The sequence below is a fragment of the Podarcis cretensis genome (genome assembly GCF_951804945.1).
Source record: "Podarcis cretensis genome assembly, chromosome: 3".
Lineage (NCBI taxonomy): Eukaryota > Metazoa > Chordata > Lepidosauria > Squamata > Lacertidae > Podarcis > Podarcis cretensis.
Genome location: NC_137172.1, coordinates 122,254,995 through 122,280,205, shown reverse-complemented (window position 1 = coordinate 122,280,205; position 25,211 = coordinate 122,254,995). Strand labels below are relative to the sequence as shown.

General features: G+C 42.8%; 1 protein-coding gene and 1 long non-coding RNA gene across 8 annotated transcripts in view; both read left to right on the top strand.

Annotated features, from left to right (window-relative positions):
* Positions 1-25,211, top strand: part of LOC307212742 — a 580,424-nt gene that overhangs the window by 502,664 nt on the left and 52,549 nt on the right. The window lies entirely within an intron of this gene.
* TFAP2B (transcription factor AP-2 beta) overlaps positions 1-25,211 on the top strand; it is a 70,436-nt gene that overhangs the window by 44,548 nt on the left and 677 nt on the right. For 3 of the 7 annotated variants that reach the window (XM_079969947.1, XM_079969951.1, XM_079969952.1), the window contains 2 exons: positions 15,492-15,751; positions 17,417-22,305. In XM_079969947.1, the coding sequence (XP_079826073.1) occupies positions 15,492-15,751; positions 17,417-17,457 (301 nt within the window). In that variant the 3' untranslated portion in view covers positions 17,458-22,305. Of the gene's footprint in view, positions 1-15,491; positions 22,306-25,211 lie in introns of those variants that run through there. The other 4 variants (XM_079969950.1, XM_079969949.1, XR_013837022.1 and 1 more) reach the window with 3 other exon arrangements.

Sequence of the window (25,211 nt, the reverse complement as noted above, 5' to 3'; positions counted from 1 at the left end):
TGACCTTGGGCCTAACCCCCTGTCAGCAGAAAATTCTTAAGTTGATTTCCATAGGATTCTTGGCTATCCATCCAAGATGACAAAAAATAAATTTCACCCCACGCCTTCCAATGTTTACTGTTAATCATCCATATATCTGACGCTTTTACAGCAGCAGCTTGGGGGGCAGCAGGGGGGTGGAATATTAAATCTGCTGCTATATTTAGATGTCTCTCTCTAGCTCATTGAAACTTTTACAATAGCTTTTCTATTTGTTTGATTTATGCCTCCCTTTGGCTCCTGTGCCATATTGTTTGGTGTTTTATGGCAGGCTTAGGCCTGTGGTGGTGTAGGGCTGCCTGTTTCCCCCCCACACGTTCTTTCTTGCAGGCAGGCCTCAAACAGATCTCATTTATTTCGTGCCCTAGGATGTGGCTTTCTCCGTTGACAGCGTAATTTAAAGAAATATATGGATGGCTGAAAAATCATTTGCTCAAATTTGTCCAGATGTTTTTTAGACGTGATTGGAATTTGATTGCCCTTTTCCGCAGGGTCAAAAGATATTAATGTCCCAGAACTTTAATTGCTCACAGAGCCTTTGCTCTTTGAAGATGGAAAAATATTTGGCCTGCAAATTTGACATTTCTACTTTTTTCTCCTTTTGTTTCCTAATGGATAAGACGCACATACAAGAACTTTTTCCATCATCTGAAACATTTGATCTGCTTTCAGTTTCAGGACTGCACAGCTGGACCATCCTATTATAATATGGCTCTGTGCCTAACATAACTACCTGACTACTTCACACCATTTATGTCTCATTGTGAACTCTTATCTCATTTGTCATGAATTGGGGCAAATGTTTTTTGTTTAATCATACAACATTTCTTGGCTTAGCAACGCTAAGAAATTTGTGTTAGCAACAGACTTTTTTTGTGAATGGCTGCTGTCAATTACCACAACCTGTATTTTCTGCATTTCCCCCTTTTGACATGAATGTTTACAGTTCCACTCCACCACTCCACTTGTGTATGTACACTTCAGGGTAACCCTTCATGCATCTGGTGAAGTGGACTGGTGTCCATAAAACCTTTTCCCATGATGAATTTATCAGTTTTAAAGTGCCACAAGACTTGCTGTTCATCTTGTTCTGTTTAGAAGGTCAATATGTATTCAGCACTCTTGCACCTTATTTCTAACCATTTGTATGATAAATAGATTTGGGTGAAATCCATGGGCTTTAAAGGATCATGGTGTGGGAATGTTAAGGAAGGTAGGAGAGGATATATTGTTTTGATATTATCCCTCCTCACTCACACTAGTGAGTAAACAGCAGAGCACATTCCCTTTGCAACTTATTGGAAGCAAATTGATGATTCGTTAGAATCCTTTAATTAAGCAATCCAGTCTGGTTTGTCCAGTCTGGATTGTTCCTGGTAAGTTTCTCCTCTTAAAATAATAATAACACATCACAGTCTTCTTTAAAAGTAAGAATAAAGTGTTACTCACATTCAGTTCACAGCAGTAATCCAAAGGCAGACTTTATCATGTGGTTACAGTGAAAAGAAGTCTGAGCTGCATATCAGACTTTCTGCTTGTGGGCTCCATCCTATGTGAAGGTTGAGCCATGCACTGGCTAAGAGCCAGAAGAGTGAAAGTCCAAGAGTAAGAGTAAGAGAGTACAAGTCCAAGAGAGAAATGGTTGCGTAGCCAGCCCTTTTATCTGGTCAGCTAGAGCCCTGCCCACCTGCCTGGTCACACACAGGGGAGGAGAATCCAGAGCAGGTATGACAGGAAGTCCTTCTTGTCTGGAGCCACATTCCCCTGTGTGTCCATTCTAGGCAACAGGAAAATATGGAACTTGACTGCTCTAGCAATAATACATCCCACACATGGTACCCTGCCTCAGTAAATAAGTTAGATGGGCTAACCAGATTGTAGATTGCATCCATTTGTCTGCTTTAATCAAACATGTGTCATATATTCGCTAGCTGCATTGCATTTAGAAAAAGGGTTTAACTTTACTTGTCACATACTTTGCTACTGTACCTGAAGTGGAGCTTTTTCAGTGGAATGTTAATGAGCAAAAAGGGCTGGTATTCATCATCCAGGCCCCAATGTGGCCAAATAGTGGTGTATAGAAAGGCAAGGTTGTAAACATCTGTGTGCCTACCTATCTGCTAGTGGAGTCTTAGAAACAGGGGATGGAAACTAGCGTTGTAATTTCCGCAGAGGTGAGGATTTTTTTCTCCTATATAACAAATAAATTAATAAATAAAATGTGCCCACCTTTCCATTAAAGGTATGGAAACGTAGCACTATAAATAATGTTTTTTCTTGAATGTTCTTTGGTGGTTTTGGCTTTGGAAGAGCAAAATGATGACGGTTTTCAGAACATATATTACTACGGCAAATGCAGCAGACAGTCCAATTTGATGAGGGATTTGTACTCTTGCCCCCCGCCTTGTCACCCCACATTTGCCATATTTTTATGGGGCTGCTTCCTATTATACCATAGAAGTCTTATACAATAGAAGAGCTTACCGTTCTGAACATGTTTAATTATCTTCCCATCATCTTGCCCATAACTGCTCTCCCTGTGCAAAGGTCAGAGGGGGCAGGGTTTCTGTTGAGGCAGGTGATTAGCTGTGGGAGGAGCTTATCAGAGCTTGCAGGGCAGCGGCGCGCACCTAGCGGCACGCACAGTTTGATCCATCTTTTAGATTTAGGGGAGCTAGTCTCAAACGTTTGTTGGGGGAGACCTAGGTTTTTTTTGGGGGGGGAGTTATTTGTCCTGTCTTCACGCTTTTTATGATGGAGGACCGCTGTAGCCACCCCCAACGACACGTTCTCAAGATGGAGGGTGAGGGAACAGCTGCAGTCGCCTGTGGTTCCTGCACAATGTTTGCCATCTTGCCAAAGGTTGCAGGCAGCTTTACCTGCAGCAATTGCATGTTGATTGCCCTCTTAGAAGACAAAGTCCAGCAACTGGAGGAACGTGTAGCTACGCTCCAAAGAATTAGAGAGCTGGAGCTCTTCTTGGAAGCAACAGAGCACACCGTCTCCACCAAGGAGGAGACAGGGGACTCCCCTGAGAAGGAGGCTAATTCACCAACACAGGAGCCAGATATATGGAGAAATGTGACTCAAAGAAGTAGGAGGCCCAGGGTTCGCTCTGATTGTTTAGAAATACACAATCGCTTTGAGGTCCTCTCCCCTAGTATGGAAGACGAAGAGCAGACTCCATTTGAGGATCTCTCCCTCATTACAGTTGATCAGGTATATGAAGATGAGCAGCAAAGTCAGCCCTCAGGGAATGTGCAGGCGACCTTGGAACGGACAGCTCACGGAAGAACCCCGACCAAACCTAAGAGGAGGCGTGTAGTGATGATAGGGGATTCCCTACTGAGGGGAACAGAAGCAGTGATCTGTGGGCCTGACAAGATGTCTCGGGAAGTGTGCTGTCTCCCCGGGGCTAAGATCCAAGATGTAACTGAACGACTGCAAGGAATCATAAAACCCACTGACAAATACCCCTTCCTCTTGGTTCATGTGGGAACCAATGACACTGCAAGCAATAGCCTCCAGAAGATCAAAAGAGACTACGAGGCTCTGGGCAGGAAATTGAAGCAATTAAATGCACAAATTGTCATCTCATCTGTCCTCCCAGTGGCCCAGGGAGAGAGGAAAAAATAGTGGAAGTGAACAGCTGGCTTCGCAAATGGTGTAAACAGGAACGGTTTGGATTCTTAGGTCACGGACTGCAGTTTCTTGAAGATGGACTTCTGGCAAGCGATGGGCTGCACCTCACAACAGTTGGGAGGAATGTTTTTGCCAAAAATCTCAGAAACCTCACAGGAGGGCTTTAAACTGACTAATGTGGGGGAGGGAGACAGTGCTCCTGAAGGTAGGAGTCTTTATCAATTGATGAAGATGATCATCCAAATGTCATAGACCAAATGGAGCAAACAGCACGCAGACCTAGTGGTGGGAGGAAAAAATCCTTAAATAAGAGACACGGGGGAATGATTAATGTCTGTGCACTAATGCGCAAGGCATGGGAAATAAACAAGATGAGCTTGAGCTCTTGGTACAGCAAACTAAATATGACATAATAGGCATCACTAAAACCTGGTGGGATAAGTCCCACGATTGGAATGTAATAATGGAGGGATACAATCTATTTCAGAGAAACAGACCAGACAAGAAAGGAGAAGGAGTGGCGTTATATGTCAGGGATGTGTATACCTGTGAAGAGATCCAAGATTTAGAACCTCAAAGCCAAAGTGAGAGCATTTGGGTCAAAATTAAGGGAGAGAAGAATAACAGTGACCTCATTGTGGGAGTTTACTATAGATCCCCAAGCCAAACAGAGGACATAGATGATGCCTTCCTGGAACAGATGGCCAAGCATGCAAAAGGAAGGGAGATAGTAGTAATGGGGGGCTTCAATTACCCGGATATTTGTTGGATGTCAAACTCAGCCAAGAGCATAAGATCAAACAGATTCCTCACTGGCCTTGCAGACAACTTCATTGTCCAGAAAGTGGGAGAAGCAACAAGAGGAACAGCCATTTTAGATCTGGTCCTAACCTATGTTGATGACCTGGTTAGTGGGGTAGAAGTGGAAGGATCATTAGGCGCGAGTGATCATGCTCTTCTGAAGTTTACTATACAGCGGAAAGGAGCAGCCAAGCATACTAGGACTCAATTTCTTGACTTTAAGAAAGCCGACTTCATAAAGTGCTGGGTGAGATCCCATGGACAGTAATACTAAAAGGAAAGGGAGTTCATAATGGCTGGGAGTTTGTTAAGAGGGAGATAGTAAAAGCACAACTTCAGGCAATACCAATGAGACGGAAACATGGAAGGTGCCTAAAGAAGCCAGGGTGGCTATCTAAAGAACTTTTAACTGAGTTAAGATTAAAAAAGGATGTGTACAAAAAATGGAAAAGGGGGGAAACCACCAAAGAGGAATTCAAACAAATAGCAAGCACGTGTAGACACAAAGTCAGAAAAGCTAAAGCACAGAATGAACTCAGGCTTGCTAGAGTGGTTAAAAGCAACAAAAAAGGCTTTTATGGGTATGTTTGTAGCAAAAGGAAGAACAAAGAAACAGTGGGGTCACTCAGAGGAGAAGATGGTGAAATGCAAACAGGGGACACAGAAAGGGCTGAACTCCTCAATGCCTTCTTTGCCTCAGTCTTCTCCGATAAAGAAAACAATGCCCGACCTGAAGAATTTGGAGCAAATGATTCAGCAGAGGAAACACAGCCCAGAATAACTAAGGAGATAGTACAAGAATCCTTGGCTAGTTTAGATGTATTCAAGTCTCCAGGGCCAGATGAACTACATCCAAGAGTATTAAAAGAACTGGCAGATGTGATCTCAGAACCACTGGCAGTCATCTTTGAGAATTCCTGGAGAACAGGCGAAGTCCCAGCAGACTGGAGGAGGGCAAATGTTGTCCCTATCTTCAAAAAGGGGAAAAGAGAGGACCCAAATAATTACCGCCCAATCAGTCTGACATCAATACCAGGGAAGATTCTGGAGCAGATCATTAAGCAAAACACTCTGTGAGCACCTAGAAAGGAATTCTGTGATCACCAATAGTCAGCATGGATTTCTGAAAAAGAAGTCATGTCAGACTAACCTGATCTCGTTTTTTGACAGAATTACAACCCTGGTAGATGAAGGGAACGCAGTGGATGTAGCCTACCTTGATCTCAGCAAGGCATTTGACAAGGTGCCCCATGATATTCTTGTAAAGAAGCTGATAAAATGCGGACTTGACTATGCTACCACTCAGTGGATTTGTAACTGGCTGACTGACCGAACCCAAAGGGTGCTCATCGATCAAGGGAAGTAATAGTGCCACTGTATTCTGCTCTGGTCAGACCTCACCTGGAGTACTGTGTCCAGTTCTGGGCACCACAGTTCAAGAAGGACACTGACAAACTGAAACGTGTCCAGAGGAGGGCAACCAAAATGGTCAAAGGCCTGGAAATGATGCCTTATGAGGAACTGCTAAGGGAGCTGGGCATGTTTAGCCTGGAGAAGAGGAGGTTAAGGGGTGATATGATAGCCATGTTCAAATATATAAAAGGATGTCACATAGAGGAGGGAGAAAGGTTGTTTTCTGCTGCTCCAGAGAAGCGGAAACGGAGCAATGGATCCAAACTACAAGAAAGAAGATTCCACCTAAACATTAGGAAGAGCTACCTGACAGTAAGAGCTGTTCGACAGTGGAATTTGCTGCCAAGGAGTGTGGTGGAGTCTCCTTCTTTGGAGGTCTTTAAGCAGAGCTTGACAACCATATGTCAGGAGTGCTCTGATGGTGTTTCCTGCTTGGCAGGGGGTTGGACTCGATGGCCCTTGTGGTCTCTTCCAACTCTATGATTCTATGATTCTATAACTGAACAATGAATAAAATATCCCCATGGTTTTAAAATCTTTTTTTCATCATGTGCTAAAGCATTCTTCCTGGTTTATCCTGGTGTGGTTTTTGCTTTCATGCTCTATATTGGTCTGTGTAGTAGCACATAATGTTCACCACACTGGACTTCAACTGTGTCCTAAGCTGTGTTGGGCATTGAGCCGCATCAGAGTTAGCACTGCTGTTTTACTTATTTGTGTGTGTTTAGTTTCTCAGAGACAGAAGAAAAATAGTTGGAGTAGGGAAGAGAGGAAAAGTAATGAAAGGTAGATGTGTAGTGTTACAAATGTAAAAGCAAAATGTAAATGTAAAAAGGAAATGTAAAAGTGTTTCCTGTCAACAGACTGTAACTGAAGCTCACCAGGGATCTCAGGTTGATGTACAGTGATGTTGGATATAAAACACCTGTCCCAAGACTCGGGGTCCTGGGATGGACCCTTAAAATAAAGTCTGAGCAAAGTTGGTGAAGCAGCAAAGGTTCATTAATTGCTTGCAAGGATGGGTGTCCAAAGCAGGGACACCCAAATTCAGCAAAACACAAGTTTATATCACCTTCCTTTGAGCGAAAAGTTACGTCCCCTGTCCTCCACTGGGTTACAGCCTATCACAACCTCCTAATTAAAATACTAAAATCTCCTCCCCTGTTGACATCTCCCATTCCCCTGAATTCAGGGACCATTACCCTTAATTACTTTTGCCAAAATAAGGAAGCGTGTTCCTATGCTCTCACACTTCTACCCAAGCAATAAAGCCACATCCCGACCACGCCTTAGGCATACACAAGTCCTACCCTGCTGAAGTGTCAAGATAAGCCACATTCTAGCAGCAAGCCACCCTGTTTTCTGGCGTTCTAACCCCAAGCACCCAAGCGAGTCTGCAGTTTTTTAGCTGTTGCAACCTTCTACCCAGGTGTTGCAACTGTTTGAGGCCTTCTGACCTTTTATGAAAAAGTGACATTTTCCTTTTCTTACAATTGACAATCTTATTTTCCTCTTCCGACAACCCTATGAGGTAGATTATTAGGCTGAGAAGTAGTGAATTGTTCAGAAGAATTCATGGCTGAGCAGCATTTTGAATGAGGGTTCTTCACATGGCAAATCAATACTCCAGCAGCGGCAGTGCCACATTGTCTCTCCTAGCAAGACATCCTAGAGCACACCACTTGCATCACATCCCTCAAGAATACTGGTACCACTTGGGCTGCTTATTCATAAAACGTGGTCACAGGCCCACTGTGAAATGTGGGCTTGACGGAATGGGTACTGGTTATTTCTGCATTTGTCAAGGCCTTTGAAGATGTGCCCCCAAAGGCTAGGGCTCCTAATGTATTTATTTTTATGTGTTCATTTAGCCTCTAGACTATAGGTTGTAACAACAATGGTGAAGAATGACTGCAATTGTAAAACTAAACAAAATTTTCAGATTTCTACTATGTGTGTGCACGCACAGAAGACCTTTGGGGCTTGCTCTGGCAGGTGGCTTATTTGCGTGTTCAGACCCAGAGATCTCTCCCCTAAATAAAGTCACACTTGATTCAAATTTTAGTTTTGGTTTTTGGCAGAATTTAGGCCACAACTTTATTGATTACAGAAGGTGAGTGGTTGCATAGGCTCTGGTTCGACTAGCTCCCTGCATACTTGCAGGCAGCGCTGACCCAGGGCACCAGCATAGGTCAGCCAAGGGTGAACACCTGGGTAGGCGAAAAGCCGGGAACAGACTATGTTCACCACCCAGATGCCCCCCTGGACTCAGGCACGGGCACAACCCCCTCTCAGGGGTTGACCAAACCAGTTGAGTCCCTGGATTCCTTTACTGGAATACCCTTCTCATAGGGATGGTGAGAGCCTTCTCCCATCCCTATCACCTGAACCAGAGCCTATCCGCGACCTTACAAGTTGTGACGATTTGCTACGTGGCAGGCGAAAACCTAAATGGCAACAGCCAATCAGCCAAGTGGGAAAAATTCCTACTGTGCCTCTGTCCCAATGACAGATGACACACAACGACATAGCAAGATCAATCGCAGAATTGCCCTGAAAGTAGGGAGAGGTGGGCGGGTGTTCTGAATGCACAAGCTGAAAGAGGGAGCTCTGGGTCACGTGCATAGGTATATATAGGTCCCTCAATCTGTTTGAACTGTGCCCCATTGGCCAGATTGAACCCATCATCGAGGGACTTACCAATCGGGTGTTATGGCTGTCCAATCCATAACACAACCCACAACACAGGAGTTTGGTCTCCAGGTCTCACCGCAGCACATGCCCTCTTTTAGGGAGGACATGATTTGTTGATTTTATACCACTTAATATATAAGAATATCACTATGTGGTGTACAGAAAATCAAAGCAAAAACATACAACTTAAGCATCAACAAATTTTGCAATATAAAAATGTTTCCTTGATACAAAATTACTAATATTAAAAACCAATGTCATCTTATCTCTCAGATTCCTGGCTCTCACCCAGGGCCCAAACAAACTCATATCTCTCCCTCAAAAATCTCACAAAGGGAAGGTTCCTAGAAACTGCTGCTGACATTGCCTAGTCTTTTAGGCTTGTTTTTTATGGGCAGACCCAAGGTGGATGAAGCATCCTCAGGCTGCCCACAACCATATCCTTTTCAGCAGCCAGCTATCCTCTCCACACCCAGTTCTAAGTACAGCAGCTTGATGAGTTTCCAAGGGTGGGAAAAGGATGCTTTCCCACTCACCGTTTTTTTCCCAGCCTTTTCCCTCTTCTCCTTCAACTGCTTTTTAAACTAAGCTTATAAACTGTGCAAATTACAATGCTTCTGAGTTCAATGGGAGATGAACAGCAACCTATGATTGCAGTTCTGAGGTTACAGGGAACCAGGCAGAGGACCTTCTCGGTAGTGGCAGCCATCCTGTGGAACACCCTCCCACCAGATATCAAAGAGAACAACAACTACCAGACTTTTAGAAGACATCTGAAGGCAGCCCTGTTTAATAATAATAATAATAATAAATTTTATTTATATCCCATCCTCCCCAGCTGAAGCTGGGCTCAGGGCGGCTAACGACAATCAAAATAATCCACTGATTCTAAAAACATTTCATTATAAAAATTAATTAAAATCAAATTGATGGCAACCAATAAGCAAAATTCTGTGCAGATTCTGTGCCAGAGGAGGGGGGTCAGGCTGCGCCCTGACCAAAGGCCTGGTGGAACAGCTCTGTCTTGCAGGCCCTGCGGAAAGATGTCAAGTCCCGCAGGGCCCTAGTCTCTTGTGACAGAGTGTTCCACCAGATTGGAGCCGCGGCCGAAAAGGCCCTGGCTCTAGTTGAGGCCAGCCTAACCTCTCTGTGGCCTGGGATCTTCAAGATGTTTTTATTTACAGACCGTAAGTTCCTCTGTGGGACATACCAGGAGAGGCAGTCCCGTAGGTACGAGGGTCCTAGGCCGTATAGGGCTTTGAAGGTTAAAACCAGCACCTTAAACCCGATCCTGTACTCCACCGGGAGCCAGTGCAGCTGGTATAGTACCGGATGAATGTGATCTCGCAGCGAAGACCCTGTAAGGAGTCTTGCCGTGGCATTCTGCACCCGCTGGAGTTTCTGGGTCAGTCTCAAGGGTAGCCCCACGTAGAGCGAGTTACAATAATCCAGTCTGGAGGTGACCGTCGCGTGGATCACAGTGGCTAGGTCAGGGCGAGAGAGATAAGGAGCCAACTGCTTAGCTTGGCGGAGATGAAAAAATGCTGCCTTTGTTATAGTTGTAATCTGTGCCTCCATAGAGAGGGAGGTATCGAAGATTACACCCAAACTCTTAACGGATGATGCTGGCACTAATTGCACTCCCGCAAGAGATGGGAGTTGCCTCCTCAATCCCATATCGCCCCGTCCCAGCCAGAGGACCTCTGTCTTCAAAGGATTTAACTTCAACCGGCTCCCATGTAACCATCCAGCCACAGCTTCCAGACATCTGGTCAGTGTGTCTGGGGCCAAGTCAGGATGGCCATCCATCAACAGATAGAGTTGGGTGTCATCGGCATACTGATGGCAACCCAGCCCAAAACTCCGGACAAGCTGGGCGAGGGGGCGCATAAAGATGTTAAAAAGCATCGGGGAGAGAATCGCACCCTGAGGCACTCCACACACCAAGGAGTGGCGCAATGACAATTCCCCCCCCCCAAGCGCCACCCTCTGTCCCCGACCAGAGAGAAGCTTAGGGAAGCTTTTAATGTTTGATGCATTACTGTATTTTAATATTTTGTTGGAAGCCACCCAGAGTGGCTGGGGAAGCCCAGCCAGATGGGCAGGGTATAAATAATAAATTATTATTATTATTATTACTATGTGTGGCAGCGTGAGTCAGGGTATGGCATCAAAAGAGAGTGTCAAAAGAGGTACATTCATTTAAATATACCTGAGTGTACCGAAAGCTCCTTAGACTTTGAAGCTTCAGTTCTTAAAATGAGAGAGGGTGCACACACACACACACACACACACACACACACACTCCAAGTGTATATCTGTTTGCTACTTGCCTTCTTTTTTTCTCTTGGCATAACAGCAGATAATCATAAAGGGCCAACCAATAAACAGAACCACATAAGACAGAATGGATCCATGTAGGTTAGACCTGCTAGTGTTCAGCTTCTGTAACTTGTCACCCTCATGTGCTTCCTTGACTGTATGCCCAGAATGCCACACCTGGAGGCATGTCTGCCACAGTTCTCCCCTCCCCTTTGAACTCTGTCTACCCCTAGAAGATATTTCATGTTAGGTCTTGCACTACTGGGTTGCTATGGAAGTAATTATAAATTACTACCTCCCATTATCAGTCATGTCCAAAGTCTGTTTCGGGGGCCTAATCTGGCCCGCCGGTCAGTTTAATCCGGCTCCCACAGGCAGTTCCTTCCCGGGGTTCTTAAAAAAGACGTCAACAACTTTGGGGTAACATCCTAAAAAGGTCAACAACTTCTTTGGTCGGCACTCATGCATGTTCAAGGGACGCGGGTGGCGCTGAGGGTTAAACCACAGAGCCTAGGACTTGCCGATCAGAAGGTCGGTGGTTCGATTCCCCGTGACGGGGTGAGCTCCCGTTGCTCGGTCCCTGCTCCTGCCAACCTAGCAGTTCGAAAGCATGTCAAAGTGCAAGTAGATAAATAGGTACCACTCTGGCAGGAAGGTAAACAGTGTTTCCGTGTGCTGCTCTGGTTTGCCAGAAGTGGCTTAGTCATGCTGGCCACATGACCCGGAATCTGTACGCTGGCTCCCTCGGCCAATAAAGCGAGATGAGCGCCACAACCCCAGAGTCAGCCACAACTGGACCTAATGGTCAGGGGCCCATTTACCCTTACCTTTACATGCATGTTCACTTCATCAAATATGGCCCTCTTTAAAAAAAGTTTGGGCACCCCTGTGTTAGATTAACACTAGCGAGAGAGCAACAAATCCCAGGCTCAGTGTGTGGATAAGCCCTGTTGTCACACACAAACGTGGTGATATGTCCATGTTTTGGTTTTATCACTTCTGACTGCAGGCCTAGGCTTCCTTCACCTTGGGCGTTTCTGCTCACAGAGGGTTAGCTTGTCAGAAAGAAGGCTAAGTAGAATGGTTTGCTCCCTAGTTTTCCGCACCACCAACAAATGCACAGAAGACAGTGGGATTCTGCAACTTGTTGCACTTAATGTGTAGTCCATGACCCTTGTGCCAATTTGATAATGCATTTTTGAAAAGAATGGGTTGGGAAAAGCAATTAAAACAATTTGACTTGCTAAGACTTCTCTGCTGGCATGGTAACTCCAGCTGAGCAGAATGGATCAGGTATGTGATGTCATGTGAAGGAAGCATTGTGAGCTACTGCTCTGCTTCCCTAAGGTTGGTGTTTATTTCAGAAATATGTGGCTAGCTTCTTGGGTTCATTCCTTGGTCCTTCCTAGTTCAGCTGTGTGTGCACTATTTTGACTGAGACAGATTTGACCAGGAGACACACTCCTTGCTTACTCCATTCTATGAGTCAGTCGATCTATAATGCCTATGTAGTAACCATTATACTTTTTTTTTGCAAACTTTGAATTTATTTGGGGCACCTCACCCCCTACCATGTAGTAGGTTAGCCGCCTTTTGCTCTGACTGCCCTGAAATTTGAATGAGAGATACCACTCATGCAGTTTAGGAATGTTTTTAGTGAATTAGGGAGGTTCACTGTTGCAGGCTTTGAGAATCCCTTGCATTTTATGTTGTGAACCGCTCTGAGATCTATGGAGGAAGGGCGGTATACAAAGTTAAATTATAGTCATTTTAATAGATAAGAGTAGCTGCTGTATTCAAACTACTGCTCAACCATGGGCATCTTGGGTAAGCTTCCACAAATCTGTGTTCCTGATCTGTAAAATAAAAACTATAGTGACTTCCCTCCCTGAGGGTTTGTCTTTATTTCAATGATCAATCACCCTGAAAATTCTTCTTCTTCTTCTTCTTCTTCTTCTTCTTCTTCTTCTTCTTCTTCTTCTTCTTCTTCTTCATGTGTTAAATCCATTGTAGCTTAGTACCATAACCACTGCTCAGCATGTGTGTGCATGGCTTGCTTTCTCAACAAGTTTAAGAATTTTGAGGAGGGGAGGGATTATGTGTAAGGAACATATCAGTTCCAGTGCATGGCTTGATTTTTCTCACTAATGTTATCTTCAGATACCTTTCCCTGCAGTGCACTGCTGTTCTGCTGCTGGCACACTGGAGATCAGATTGAACAGGCTGTTTGAGGAGGGGAGGACTGGTGTGTGAGTGGTGTTGACGAAGTTTATTTTATTTAATCCATTTCATCACACACCCACACATCCAGTCTTTTGCTCTGGGGGGCTTTTGGCCCCTTCTAGCAATGGATTCCCCTTCTAGCAGAAGCTCTGTGAAATGTACTGGAGTTGACACAGAGCTCTGGATCAAATGGTATAACTCCAGCACCTGGTAGAAAATGCCGCACATTTGCAGGTTCAGGTGAAATATTGGCAATGACACTTGTAATGATCATGTACAACGCAAAAACAGAAAAAAGAACAAGTCAATGTTTTGAAATGCAGATGTGTAAATCCTTCAGGATATGTCAGACAGCGGATAACTGCCGCAAGCAGAAAGCCAGTAGGCAATAGCTCTTTCCCCTTAGAACAAACAAGTCGCCTGAGGACTGGTGTAGCAGAGTGGACTGTGTGTGGGCATGGAGAGGGTTCAGATCCTACAAGGAATCCTGGGTTTAGCAATTTCACTTGTTTATTTGTTGATATTGTTGGATGTTTAAGATGTAAGGCACCTTGGCAGAGTATCACTTGGAAAGGCAGCTTATACATGTTTCTTTAAACCCAATCAGTTCCCTGGCATGCATGAGGCTCACTGTGGGTGGTGGACAGTCCCGGATCTCCTGCCTTTTAATCTGCCTATAGAGCCATTGAGTCTCCCACAATCTTAATTTGCCCAGAGACCCTTGGTTTAATATAAGCAGCAGTTTTTGCTAACAGACTGCAGGTGGGGTGTACCAGGCCCGGGACATCCTGTCTTGACCCCACAGTATACAATAAGCCCCGACGGCAAGTTTTTATTGTACTTTTATTTAATCTTTATTTGTATTAATAAGCTGTTTGCTTCTTTGGTGGACTTTGGACCAAAATGTGGCCCTCTGCACGTCTGCCTATATGTACCTCTATAGTATACATATAAATGCATATGTTGAAGCAAGTGAACGTGAGCAGGTACTCACTGGGTGCAAAATAAGGATCAGGCAGACTCAGCAAATGGAGAAAATGAAGGTGAAGTTTATTGCCAGGCAATAAGGACCCAGTTTGGAATCTCTTCCAAAAGGAACTGGGACCCCGATTGACACAAATCCAGAGGTCTTTATACCTGAGTAGATCACAGCAAATCATAGATCATGAGACAACCATGAGACAGTCACGATATTGTCAGCAAAGAACAGCCAATTAGCAAGCTTCTTGCCATGCTTCCAGCTCCTGGTCAAGCACTGGTCAAACACCGAGTTCAAGTTCTGCTTTCCGATGCTTGCAGTGACGCTCTGTCTAACCTCTCCCCTAGCTATGACAGGACAGGGGGTTTGGAGATTTTGTGGTTTTGCTCTTCCTGATCTGTGGATTAATTTAGCCTGTATCTGAGGGGATTTTGTACCAGAATCTCTGATTCACGTCTTCCCCATGTCCAGGGTACACAGATGTTTGTAGGGGAAAGGTCGGCTCTTAATTTTTGCTGTTTCAAGCAGTATGCAGTTAGCTAAGGCACAGCTTCCCTTTGATTCAAAATGGATTATAAAATACTGTAAGCCTTGATTATGTGTGAGCATATATGAATATATTGATTTCTGATAACTGATTATGTGAATAGCATAGGGGTAGCCCTTCTTCCTTGCCTCAATGTAGGTGTTATGTCTATGCCACTGAATGCCAGTAGCCAGACAACACAGGTGGAGAGAGTACTGTTGTGCTGAGGTCCTATTCTGAGTCTTCCCAAAAGCATCTGGCTGACCATGGTAAGAGCAGGATGCTGGGCTAGATGGACTTTTGCCTGGTCCAGGAGAGCTTTTTCTTGTATATTCTAGCGCAGGGGTGTCCAACAGGAAGGCTGCGATCTACCTGTCAATAGCGTGATGTACCTGGTCGATTCTGGTCGACCGCAGGACCCTGATTGTCCCCCAAAGAAAGCTCAACAACTCTAGTCAATCCAATAGGTAGATCACTGCCAGTTTATTTATAGTGGGAGCAGATCACAGTCTCTTGGAAGTTGGACACGCCTGTTCTAGGGAGTCTAAATATATAAATTATAAATCTATAAATTAACACGTGCTACTTGCATCATGGGCCTCTGCCCAGAGCCATATTTTAAGCAGCTAACAAGGCCTCTGTCAGTCTCTCAACCTGGATTGTTTGAGGTTAAAATAGGACTCTCCAGCTCCTGAGCTGCTTGGTGGAAGAACATTTCCCTTACATGCTGAGAATTATTTTTATAATTGTAAGGTTGCGCTAAACATGTCTTACAAAGTGTTGAAAATGAAATGGTCTGATCCTGATCAACCTTGGCTCTTGCCATCTGCTCTTTGTCTTCCTCCTCTGCAGGCAACTTTGTAAAGAATTTACGGATCTCTTGGCCCAGGACAGGACACCCATTGGCAATAGCAGGCCCAGCCCCATTTTGGAACCTGGGATTCAGAGCTGCTTGACTCACTTCAGCCTCATCACTCATGGCTTTGGGTCCCCAGCCATATGCGCTGCCCTGACTGCTCTCCAGAACTACCTGACTGAAGCTCTCAAAGGCATGGACAAGATGTTCTTGAACAACAACTCTGCTAACAGGCACACTTCTGGGGAAGGACCAGGTAGTAAAACTGGAGACAAGGAAGAGAAGCACAGAAAATGAAACAAAAACAAAAACAAAAAACAAGGAAGCTAATGAAATTAGGGGGAAAATAAATAAAAGGAAAAGCAGAGAGAGAAATCTTTTTAAACAAACATTTTAATTTTAGCTTTAAAATATTGGATTGGGCTTTGGAAGAATTATACTAGGTAGGTCACACCCACATTTTATTTTATTTTAAAGGAAGTAAGGTCAGAGACGCACAATGGAAACAGGAACACAGAGGCTCAGTGGCTTTTGCAAAGGAACTTTTGAAGACAACTTCAAGGAATTTCCACTTCTGTTCTCCTGCAATCTTTTTGTGATAATTGGGGAGGGTGTGTGTGAAAAATGTCAATAATAGGTAAAAACAATCAATAACTTATTGGAAGAATCTTTTTGATAATGTTGATATGTTGGCCGCGATACATAGTCTGTTTCTGTATAATTGTTATTTTTCAAAAAAGAAAAAAAAGGCTATCTAAAGTAGAAAAATCAAAAAAACTAAGGGATAGATTTATTTTATATGGGACTGTCCCATTCAGAGCAAAGTGTCCTGTTTTCAGCTCAGACCAACTGTAGCCCCCTGACTTGGGTGATGTCTTGCCATTGCCACTCTGTGTCATCAGGATACCCAGGCCTAAGCTCTACCAATAGTCTCCGGCTTGCAGATTTCTTCACAGTGGGTTGAGGTAGCAGGAAATGAGAGCTCTGGGTCTGTTTAGACTAGAAACCATTATGGGGAAACCTAAAGCAGTGCATTTGCATCTAACAAGTTCACGTTCTGATGAAGTTAAGACGATACTTACTTGGAAGAGTATTTCAAATAATGTTAGCTAAAAAGACAGTTATCAAGTGTCCCTATTTCAATACAAACTACCTAAATTTCTGGGTTTACTGAAAACTAGATACTTTACATATTTATTCCTAAAATTCTGAAGCTGCAACTTTGCAAGTTTCACTGGCTGTTTCACATAACATTTTTTTAAAAATGGAGATGTACACGTGAAAAAACGCTATACATGAATGCAAAAGCTCTGAACAGAATTCTCCTGCTTCTGGGTGATTCTTTTTAAAACCAATATGCACATTTTGCATTCATATATAACTTTTTTATGTATTTCTTCTTCATAAAGGTCAAATGCTACATCATACATCAGAACTGATCCTATCTTTGAAATCAATATGACCTATTTCCAAGTCCAGTTGCTGCAGTCTGACAATCCCTTGTAGATGCAGGACTTCGGATGTACACACAAATCTCTCCTGCTTGCTTTCTTTTGCATTGCAATGAAACCACCTATCTCATTTGAGCAGATAGCTCAGTGGGCCCCACGAGAATTGTACATGGAGGTGTGCCACTGAAGCGAACAGGAGCTTCTTGTGTGCATTCAAGTGCAGAGAACTGGCTGTTCTAAGACTGGGAACAATATGCTTAAGACAGAGGTGCCAGTCTGCTAATTGCTATTCTGAATGGATATTGGCTAATTCTCAACAATTCAGTTTGCTCTTTTTAATATGTCTCAGACTGCTCTCTCTCTCTGTCTCTCTCTCTCTAAAGAAGTATTAGTAACAGGAATGTCTTGATGAGTATGTGATTTCCTTCTCAGGAGTATGTACCCTTTTTATTTTCTTCTGTTTCCCAAAGCTTTGCCCGCTTGGCTTATGAGCTTCTTCAAAGAGGACTAGAACTCCCTACACATTTCATCAGGTACAGAGATGAAAATCCACAATTCTGACACTTTTCTTTTCAAATCAAAGCCAGTTGTTTTGCAATTCTGCAGGTGTACTTCTTTAAAGAAGCTCAAAGGGAATAGATTAAGCAAGGCAAAGGCAGCTGAATGGGCAATGTCATATTGATAGGCAAATGCTAATTTATCCAATATATAGAAAAGATTTGGGGAGGGCCGATAATATTTGATGCACAGAATAACACAGGTTTGCTAAGTGGCTTTAGAGGAGAAGGAGGGGATTGAAGGTAAAGAGGATTCTTGAGCATTTCCAGTAGCTTTGTCTAAGGAAATCTCTTTTCCCCAGGTTATTAAATGAGTTTTGCCGTTCTTGGTTTAGAAAAAAAACATGCCTTGGGATGAGGGAAATCAACCAAATTCCAAGCATTTGCAGAAATTTAAGTGCATTACAGTATATTTTATAAATGAGATTTTTAAAAGCTTCCCCCCCTTGTTTGGAATACCTACTAAAGTTATACTTCAGTGAAAGAAGATGAATTTCACCTTGCATGTTATCAGTTTTGAAATACCTTGTTGACTTGGATAATGGCTATGGTGTTCCATGCATTTTGAAAAATCATTTCCCTTTTGTCACAACAGCTTATGTCTATACATCATTTTGACTTAACATACTGAATTCATGCTAGGAGATGAGAATAGGATAAACACATCACCATGGCTGTAACTTCCATTATTTTTGGTAGAACTTTGTTCTACTTAAGCAAACACTTATGGATGGGGTCCATCTGTTTCACAGGGTAGTGTTTTACATTTGGAATTCAGTTTTCAAAAGCAATTTGGGTCCTTGCAGTTTCTAATTTTAAAAATATGAAACCTTCTCACAATGTAAACTTCAAGAGTACAAGAAGTGACCAGTGCCCCAATTGAAATGGCTGCACATGTCTGTTTCACCATGTGTATAAATATTCAACACATATTCAGCATATAGCAGAATGATGCAGCCAACTGGAGTTCTGTACGGCATATACACACAGTGAAATATGCATGTGTAGTTGCTTGAAACATGAAGACGTACATTCTGAATTCATCACCTATTGTGTTCCAAACAGTATCATGCACAATGCAACTGCTGAATTACGTACACTGTGTTTTAGAACTGGTCCCTAAGATCTCATTTCCAACCTTTATAAACCATAAAGTACTTGAAATTAAGCCAATACTTTCCCATTGGATATTTCTGCCTGCACCATGAAGTAAACTGTGTGTTGTTATTTGTAATCAGACATATTCAGAAGGTGATTAACTTGGAGTACCTGTATATTGGATGTGATCAATTATATAGGAAACAAGTTTAATCAAAATGAGTAGAACTTCCAATGGGCCTTGGTCTGAATCTAAGTATTTCAGTTCAGCTGTGAGTGGAGCTTTACACACTGATCCTAAATGCACACCTGTATGCATGTGACTTTGCAATATTGCCAAGTTATGGTGCAGGTCCTCAAGTTGCTAATTTTAGAATGTCACTAGAACAAATTATGCAGGAGAGACTGAGCATAGTACTCTACAGCAGTATTGGAACCCAGACTGTCATACAATTCATGAAATGAATTGATTAATCATATGAGTTTTAGTTGATTCATTGATTAAATGTTGGCCAAAACAATTGCCATGAAGCAAGAAGCATAGGTTTGCTTTTAGATAGTGGACACCATCTTATCTGATGCATTTTCTCCTATTTGAGAGAAAAGCAAGAATTAAGATGATGTTTAATATGGTGTATTGTTTTAATACTTTCCAAAGAATCAGGAAACGTTTAAAATATTAATTGATTAAATTCAGGCCCCCTAGTTGGAACTACTATCAGTGGGGCTGCTTTAGTTCAGTAACTTCAGGCACATCCAACCAAAGTTGGTTCCATTTAGTTTTGGGGAGAATCAAGCATATGTTTAACTTGTTCCTATTGAAATCAATGGGACTGTAATGTGCTTAATGTTGACTAAACCTCACCCCATACTTTTTTGCTTCCTATATTTCTGAAATCTACATTCTGTCTGTGTCTTTTGTACACTGTACCATCTCAAAAGAGGGAGGAAGAAAGTAAATGCACCTTTATTTGCAGTTGTTACCCCAAAGGGCACTTTTGAGGAGCTGAAGACAGCTGTGATAGTAATTAATGCTTTCCTGTTCTCATATTTTTTAGCTTTGACTCCGTACACTATCTTGGACAATTTATAAATGTAACAAAATCGCCTTTATGCATCACAAGAATAATTTACTATGTTTCAGTCCACTGATCTGAACATGCCTTGCACAAGAAAGAACCCAAACTTAATATTTTTAAAAAGGCCACCTGAAGAAATATTTCAGTAACTAAAAATAAATTAAAATAAAATCTAGGATAACTATTAACACTGAACTGAGGAAAACATTGTGGCACAAAAACCAGAAAATCGACAAAGTTAAATGAGGAGATGTTTTGTCCTAATTGTAAACAGGAAGCAAAATCTTTCTAGTTTATACCGCAGACATGTTCACCCTCCAAACTTAATTTGCAAACTTTGTGGACAACAATGCAAGGAACCCTAAGAGAGATATTATACAGAAGTCTGAGCTCTCTTCAAAACCGTATCGACCAAATATATTTCTTTCTTTTTGTTAATCAGCAGCCAATTGTAGTCCAACTGGCCTTAGGATGTAAGTACTGAGGCGGCCCCTGTGGTGTCCCCTCCAGATGCTGTTGGAGTGCAACTCCCATCAGTCCTGATCATTGGCCATGTGGAGTAGGGCTGGTTGGTTTAGTAGTCTAGCCACAGCTGGGAGGCACCATGTTGGCTGCTCATTGGTTACAACACATCACAAGACGGAAGCAAATCTCAGGGTTCTCCTGCCTCCTTTCATTTGTCATTTTTTCCCAGTTAAAGCCTCTGTGTTTACAAATTCTTCCTTGGCATTGACACTAGAATGGAGCTTAGAATCCTAAAATCATGGAGCAGTGTGCACATGCTGACCGAAAACCATAGGGCTGGGGTTGCCAACATGGCACAGAAGTGCCCTTAAGAAAAGCCAGTGGCACTCACAAAGACTCTGAGACCCCTCCCTCACTGACTGTCCTCTTTGCCATGAGGTGGCATAGCTTATTACCTCCCCTCCCACCCGCCACTTGAAAAGCATACAGAGGAAGGAGGATGTTGGAAGAGCCTTAGCTCTTTCCTATTTCTCTTTCAGCTCCATGTGCTTCTTAAGGCTCAGGTCAAGATGTGAACAAAAAGTCGAGCAACCAAGAAGGCAGGAGGGAAAGGAGAGCCATCTAGGAGACGGGGCAGGAAAGGAGAATAGCCAGAGGGGATAAAGTGGTGCGCCACAGGAGCTGGGAGAGAAAATGCCACAGCATGAAAGCATGGACCCTAGGCATGGATACTCATATTTTTACACCTTTCAGAATGTGTCCACAGCTGTGTTCTGTGATTTGGGTGTGTTTGTTGGCATCCTGTGTAAAAACTGTGAAGATCTGTGCCTTCGATGTTTTTGTAGTGCTGGAAAGTACCGGATCTGTAATTTTTTTTACTGTGTAGTCTACCACTGTAAGCTTTCACTTCTTGACTGTGCTTTTTGTTGGGAAGGGGGTACACAAAGTAAATTCATGGAAATTCAGAAGGCCCTTTAAGAATTCTGCTGGAACCAACTTTAACTCTGACCTGGAGAGACTGAGCCAGGGAGGGAAGGAGAGAAGCAGCCCACAGAACTCTCTCAAAACCCCCAATGTGCCTGTGGACCCAAAAAGCTTGGTGATGCCTGCCCATTTAAATCACTACTGTCTACAGCAGCTTCACCAAAACTGGTGCCCTCCAGCTGTTGTTGAACTATAGTTCACATCAGTCCTCATCGTCAGCCATACTGGCTGGGGCTGATGGAGAGTGGAGTCCCACAACATTTGAAGGATACTAGGTGAGGCTATACTGAACTGTACGGACTGGCAATCTCCAGGGTTTCAGACAGGATTCTTTCCTAGCCTTCCTGAAGATGACTGGGATGGAACCGGGGATCTTTTGCGTGCACCCAGCATGCACTACCAGTGAGCTACATCTCTTCCCTACACTTTATGATAGTTTTATTCCTTATTTCCAAAGTGTGCACTCAGTTGTCTCTGCTGATAATCTGACTCCTCTTTCTCTAAAAGTTATGTATGTTGTTTTTCCTCAAAGAAACCATATTTATCCAGTTTCATAGATACCTTGAGTATGTGGAGAGTCTATATAGTGCCAGAAATTTAAAGGGTCACCTGATATATACCCTGGCCTGGCTTGCTGCAATAGCAGCATTTTAAAATAATGATCATCTACATACCTGGGGGTAAATGGCTGCCATCTTAAAGTCATTCGTGAATAAATTCCATTTGTCTAAATGAGATTTATTCATGGATAAATGATAACTCTTGGTACTTTTTTATTAAAAAAACAAGCAAAAAACCCAACAACCTATGAAGTGAATTAAGCATCTCCAGTCTCTGCAAACAACATGGCACCTAAGCACAGCTCTGACAACAGCCTTTACAGTTCTGCTGACCACCTAAAAGGATTTACATAGCATCACCAATTCTTGGGTCTTGCTTCCTACATTTCAAGGGATGTTGCTAAACCATTCATTTGGGTACCTCCATAAATTGCATTTATGGCATCTAGTGGTGGAGGAGGAGGAGCATAAGAAGCTGCCTCTTCCACTATTGTCCAGGCAGCTGGAAAAACTTGAACATTTTCATTTTAGTGTGGAGAACCTAACTTTGATTGCCAGCAATGTCGACCAAAACATTAAGTTCTAGACAGGGATGCCAACTGAGCAGAACTCCCCCCCCAAAAAAACAAAAAAACAAAAAAACTACTCTGGCCTGCTTGTGAACCCGTAACAGTCACCTGGTATGCAGGAATGAGTAGAAGTGTGAGAAGATGAAACATATCGCTTATTCATTCTCACATATTAAGTTGCTACTAAAGGCACAGTACTAGGGGTGGTATAAAAACTGGCAACCCTAGTCCCAGATAATGATTTCTACTTAAAAGTAATGGAATTAAAAGCTATGATTTACACACACACACACACACACACACACACACACACACACACACTGTGGGGATGGCTGGTAGTAGCAGAGAGCCACTGATAACCTTGCTGAATACAACTTTTTTAATGGCAGAGCTCCTGCGCCTGTTGATTAATGGAAATCCAGAATGGGAAGTTTTCCCTTTGCTGCAGCTGCCTGCTGGGGATACTTTGCCTGCTCAATTTCTACCTGCCACTATCATTAATGGGGCTATTAAAGGAAGGGGTGGGGAGAGCTGATCAGGTAAGCTTCTTATAAATTTTAATGTTTATTCAGGGCCTGTAGACACCTACGTTTCTCATTAAGTGTACACCTAAGAAACAGGTTTTGCCCCTCACTGGAGAGCCAGAGTTAATCTCAGTGGCAAAATTGTTTTTATTGTTGTGGAACAGGTAAAATGGCTCCTAGTTTCCAAAACCTAAAAGTGCTGCATAACTATTAGTGGTGCAATCTTACACATGTCTACTAAGAAGTAAGTTGCACTGAGCTCAATGGGACTTGATCCCAGTTACACATGTATAGGATTGCAGCTGAAATTACCATGCATTTCCAATGTCCTTTTTACACTCCCCCCCCAACTCCTGGTACACAATTTCCACTGTCCCTTCTTCATTTCATTATCCTCTCATTTCCCTATTCATTCCATCTCCTCTGAAACGTGTGCATATATATATATATATATATATATATATATATATATATATCTGCCATTTTAGGCTTATGCTCCATGCATTTGACAAAGTGAAATATAGCCCATGAAAGCTCATGCCATTAAAAGAAAGTTGGCCTTTAGGATGCCACAAGATCCTTCATTGTTTTTGCAACTCAGTAGAGGACACTTTTGCTATCACTGCTGGGAAAAGCTGTGCTGGTTAGGTTTTTGCCAGTTATACAACTGTCAAATGTACAAAGACTCCATACTATGGGAAAACCTTAGTGATCAAGATTGCCCTGCTGTCATATTGGAAGCAAATGGATAAATTGTGCCTTTTTAAACAATGAGAAGTAAGGTTGTACTGTTCCTTTTGCATCTAGTCCTAAACACCTTTCACTTGGGAGGGATTTCGTTTAAATAAAAATTCATTTCAAGGCTATGCATTTAGGATCATGATGTGCTCATGGACAATAGCGCAATGATCCTGATCTTAGTAATCAAACTACCTATTATATGCAGGCAGTGTGATTTCTTACCCCCCACCCCAAACTTTAAAAAGAGAGAAAGAAAAGGGAAATCAGTAATCTTATGGGGAGGGGGTGAATAGAAAGGGACTATTTAACCCTTTGCTCTCATGACAATTTCCCATTCAAAATTGCCCCACTCAAGTGTCTCTCCAATGTTAATTAGGTAGTCTCCATTCTTCACTAGGGAAAGAAGTCAGAGAGTTAATTGCTTGCCCCAAGGCCAGAATGAAGGAAGTTGAACTTGCACCTCTCACCTTTTCTGCTTTCCTGCTCAGCCCTTTTCTCCTGCTCTTCTTGGCACCTTCCATTCATACATCTCTCTAGTGCCATCTTTGCCAATCTGGAGTTCTCCAGATGTTTTGAACTACAGATCTGGGCCACCACAGCTTGGGGCAGATGGAAGCTGAAGCCTGAATTATCTGGAGAGCACCAGTTGGGGAAGGGTGCTCTAGGAGGAGAGGCCTTGGAAATAGTTATTGGAGAAACAAAGAACCCTTGAAGGAGAAGTGCATATGCCCTTGGCAATGCCGTTTGCTCCTTTAGGAACAGAAACAAGAACAACGTCCATTCAACTTTCCTTTTTGCTAGATTATCAGTTAAGCTGCAGCCTTATGCCTGCTTTCCCTGGGAGTGATCTACTTGCATTTAACTGAGCAGGATTTACTTCTTGGCTAGGCATGTATACAGTTGGATTGGTAGTTCACAGAGCACCGGTTCAGGGCTGAGCATTACCAATCCTGTGTCTGGTTTCTAAGTGACTTGCTGTCTTAGGAGTGTGCAGAATTGCAGCTAAACATCTGAATAAACACACTTTTAGTTGATGCCTAAGGTGCTTTCATGACTGTTTGGCCAACGTCCACCACCAGCCTCCCTCTGAGAACAATGCAGGCCTCCCTATGTCTCTAATCAAATGCAATTTTTCTCTTCTGAGTCATGATGAAAATAATTTCTATTCCTCTTTTTTTGGAGGGAGGGGTGTTCTTAAAACCCATCTTGTTGAATCAATGCATGTACATAGTTTGTTTTGGGATTTTTTGTTTTTATTTGAGGCCATCAGCACTGAATACCCTTTTCTGAAGGACAGCTCTGATTAAAATCAATCTTCTACTCTTAACATTTCAATATATGCAATTAATGAATTAATGTTTTAATTGCACTGATGAATGTTCTTGGCCATGTTTATAAAATATTCTTTCTCCTGGCTGACGTTTACTCCAATATTATATCATGCTCATGTGTTGTTGTTGTTTTTTTTAAAAAAGTTTAAAACAATCATGTGACTTAGAGCACCGCAGATGGCTAAAGTCAACCTTCATAGTGTAACCCTTTGTGTGCCAGCGTGTCCATCACCACTCTATTAAGCTCATTTATGTGACAGTGAATCACGTTGCATTCAGTGGGTTGCACGTTCCAGCAAAGAGTTTTAGGAAGCAAGGTTTGAAGCTGAAATTATAAGACAAATAGATATACCGAAT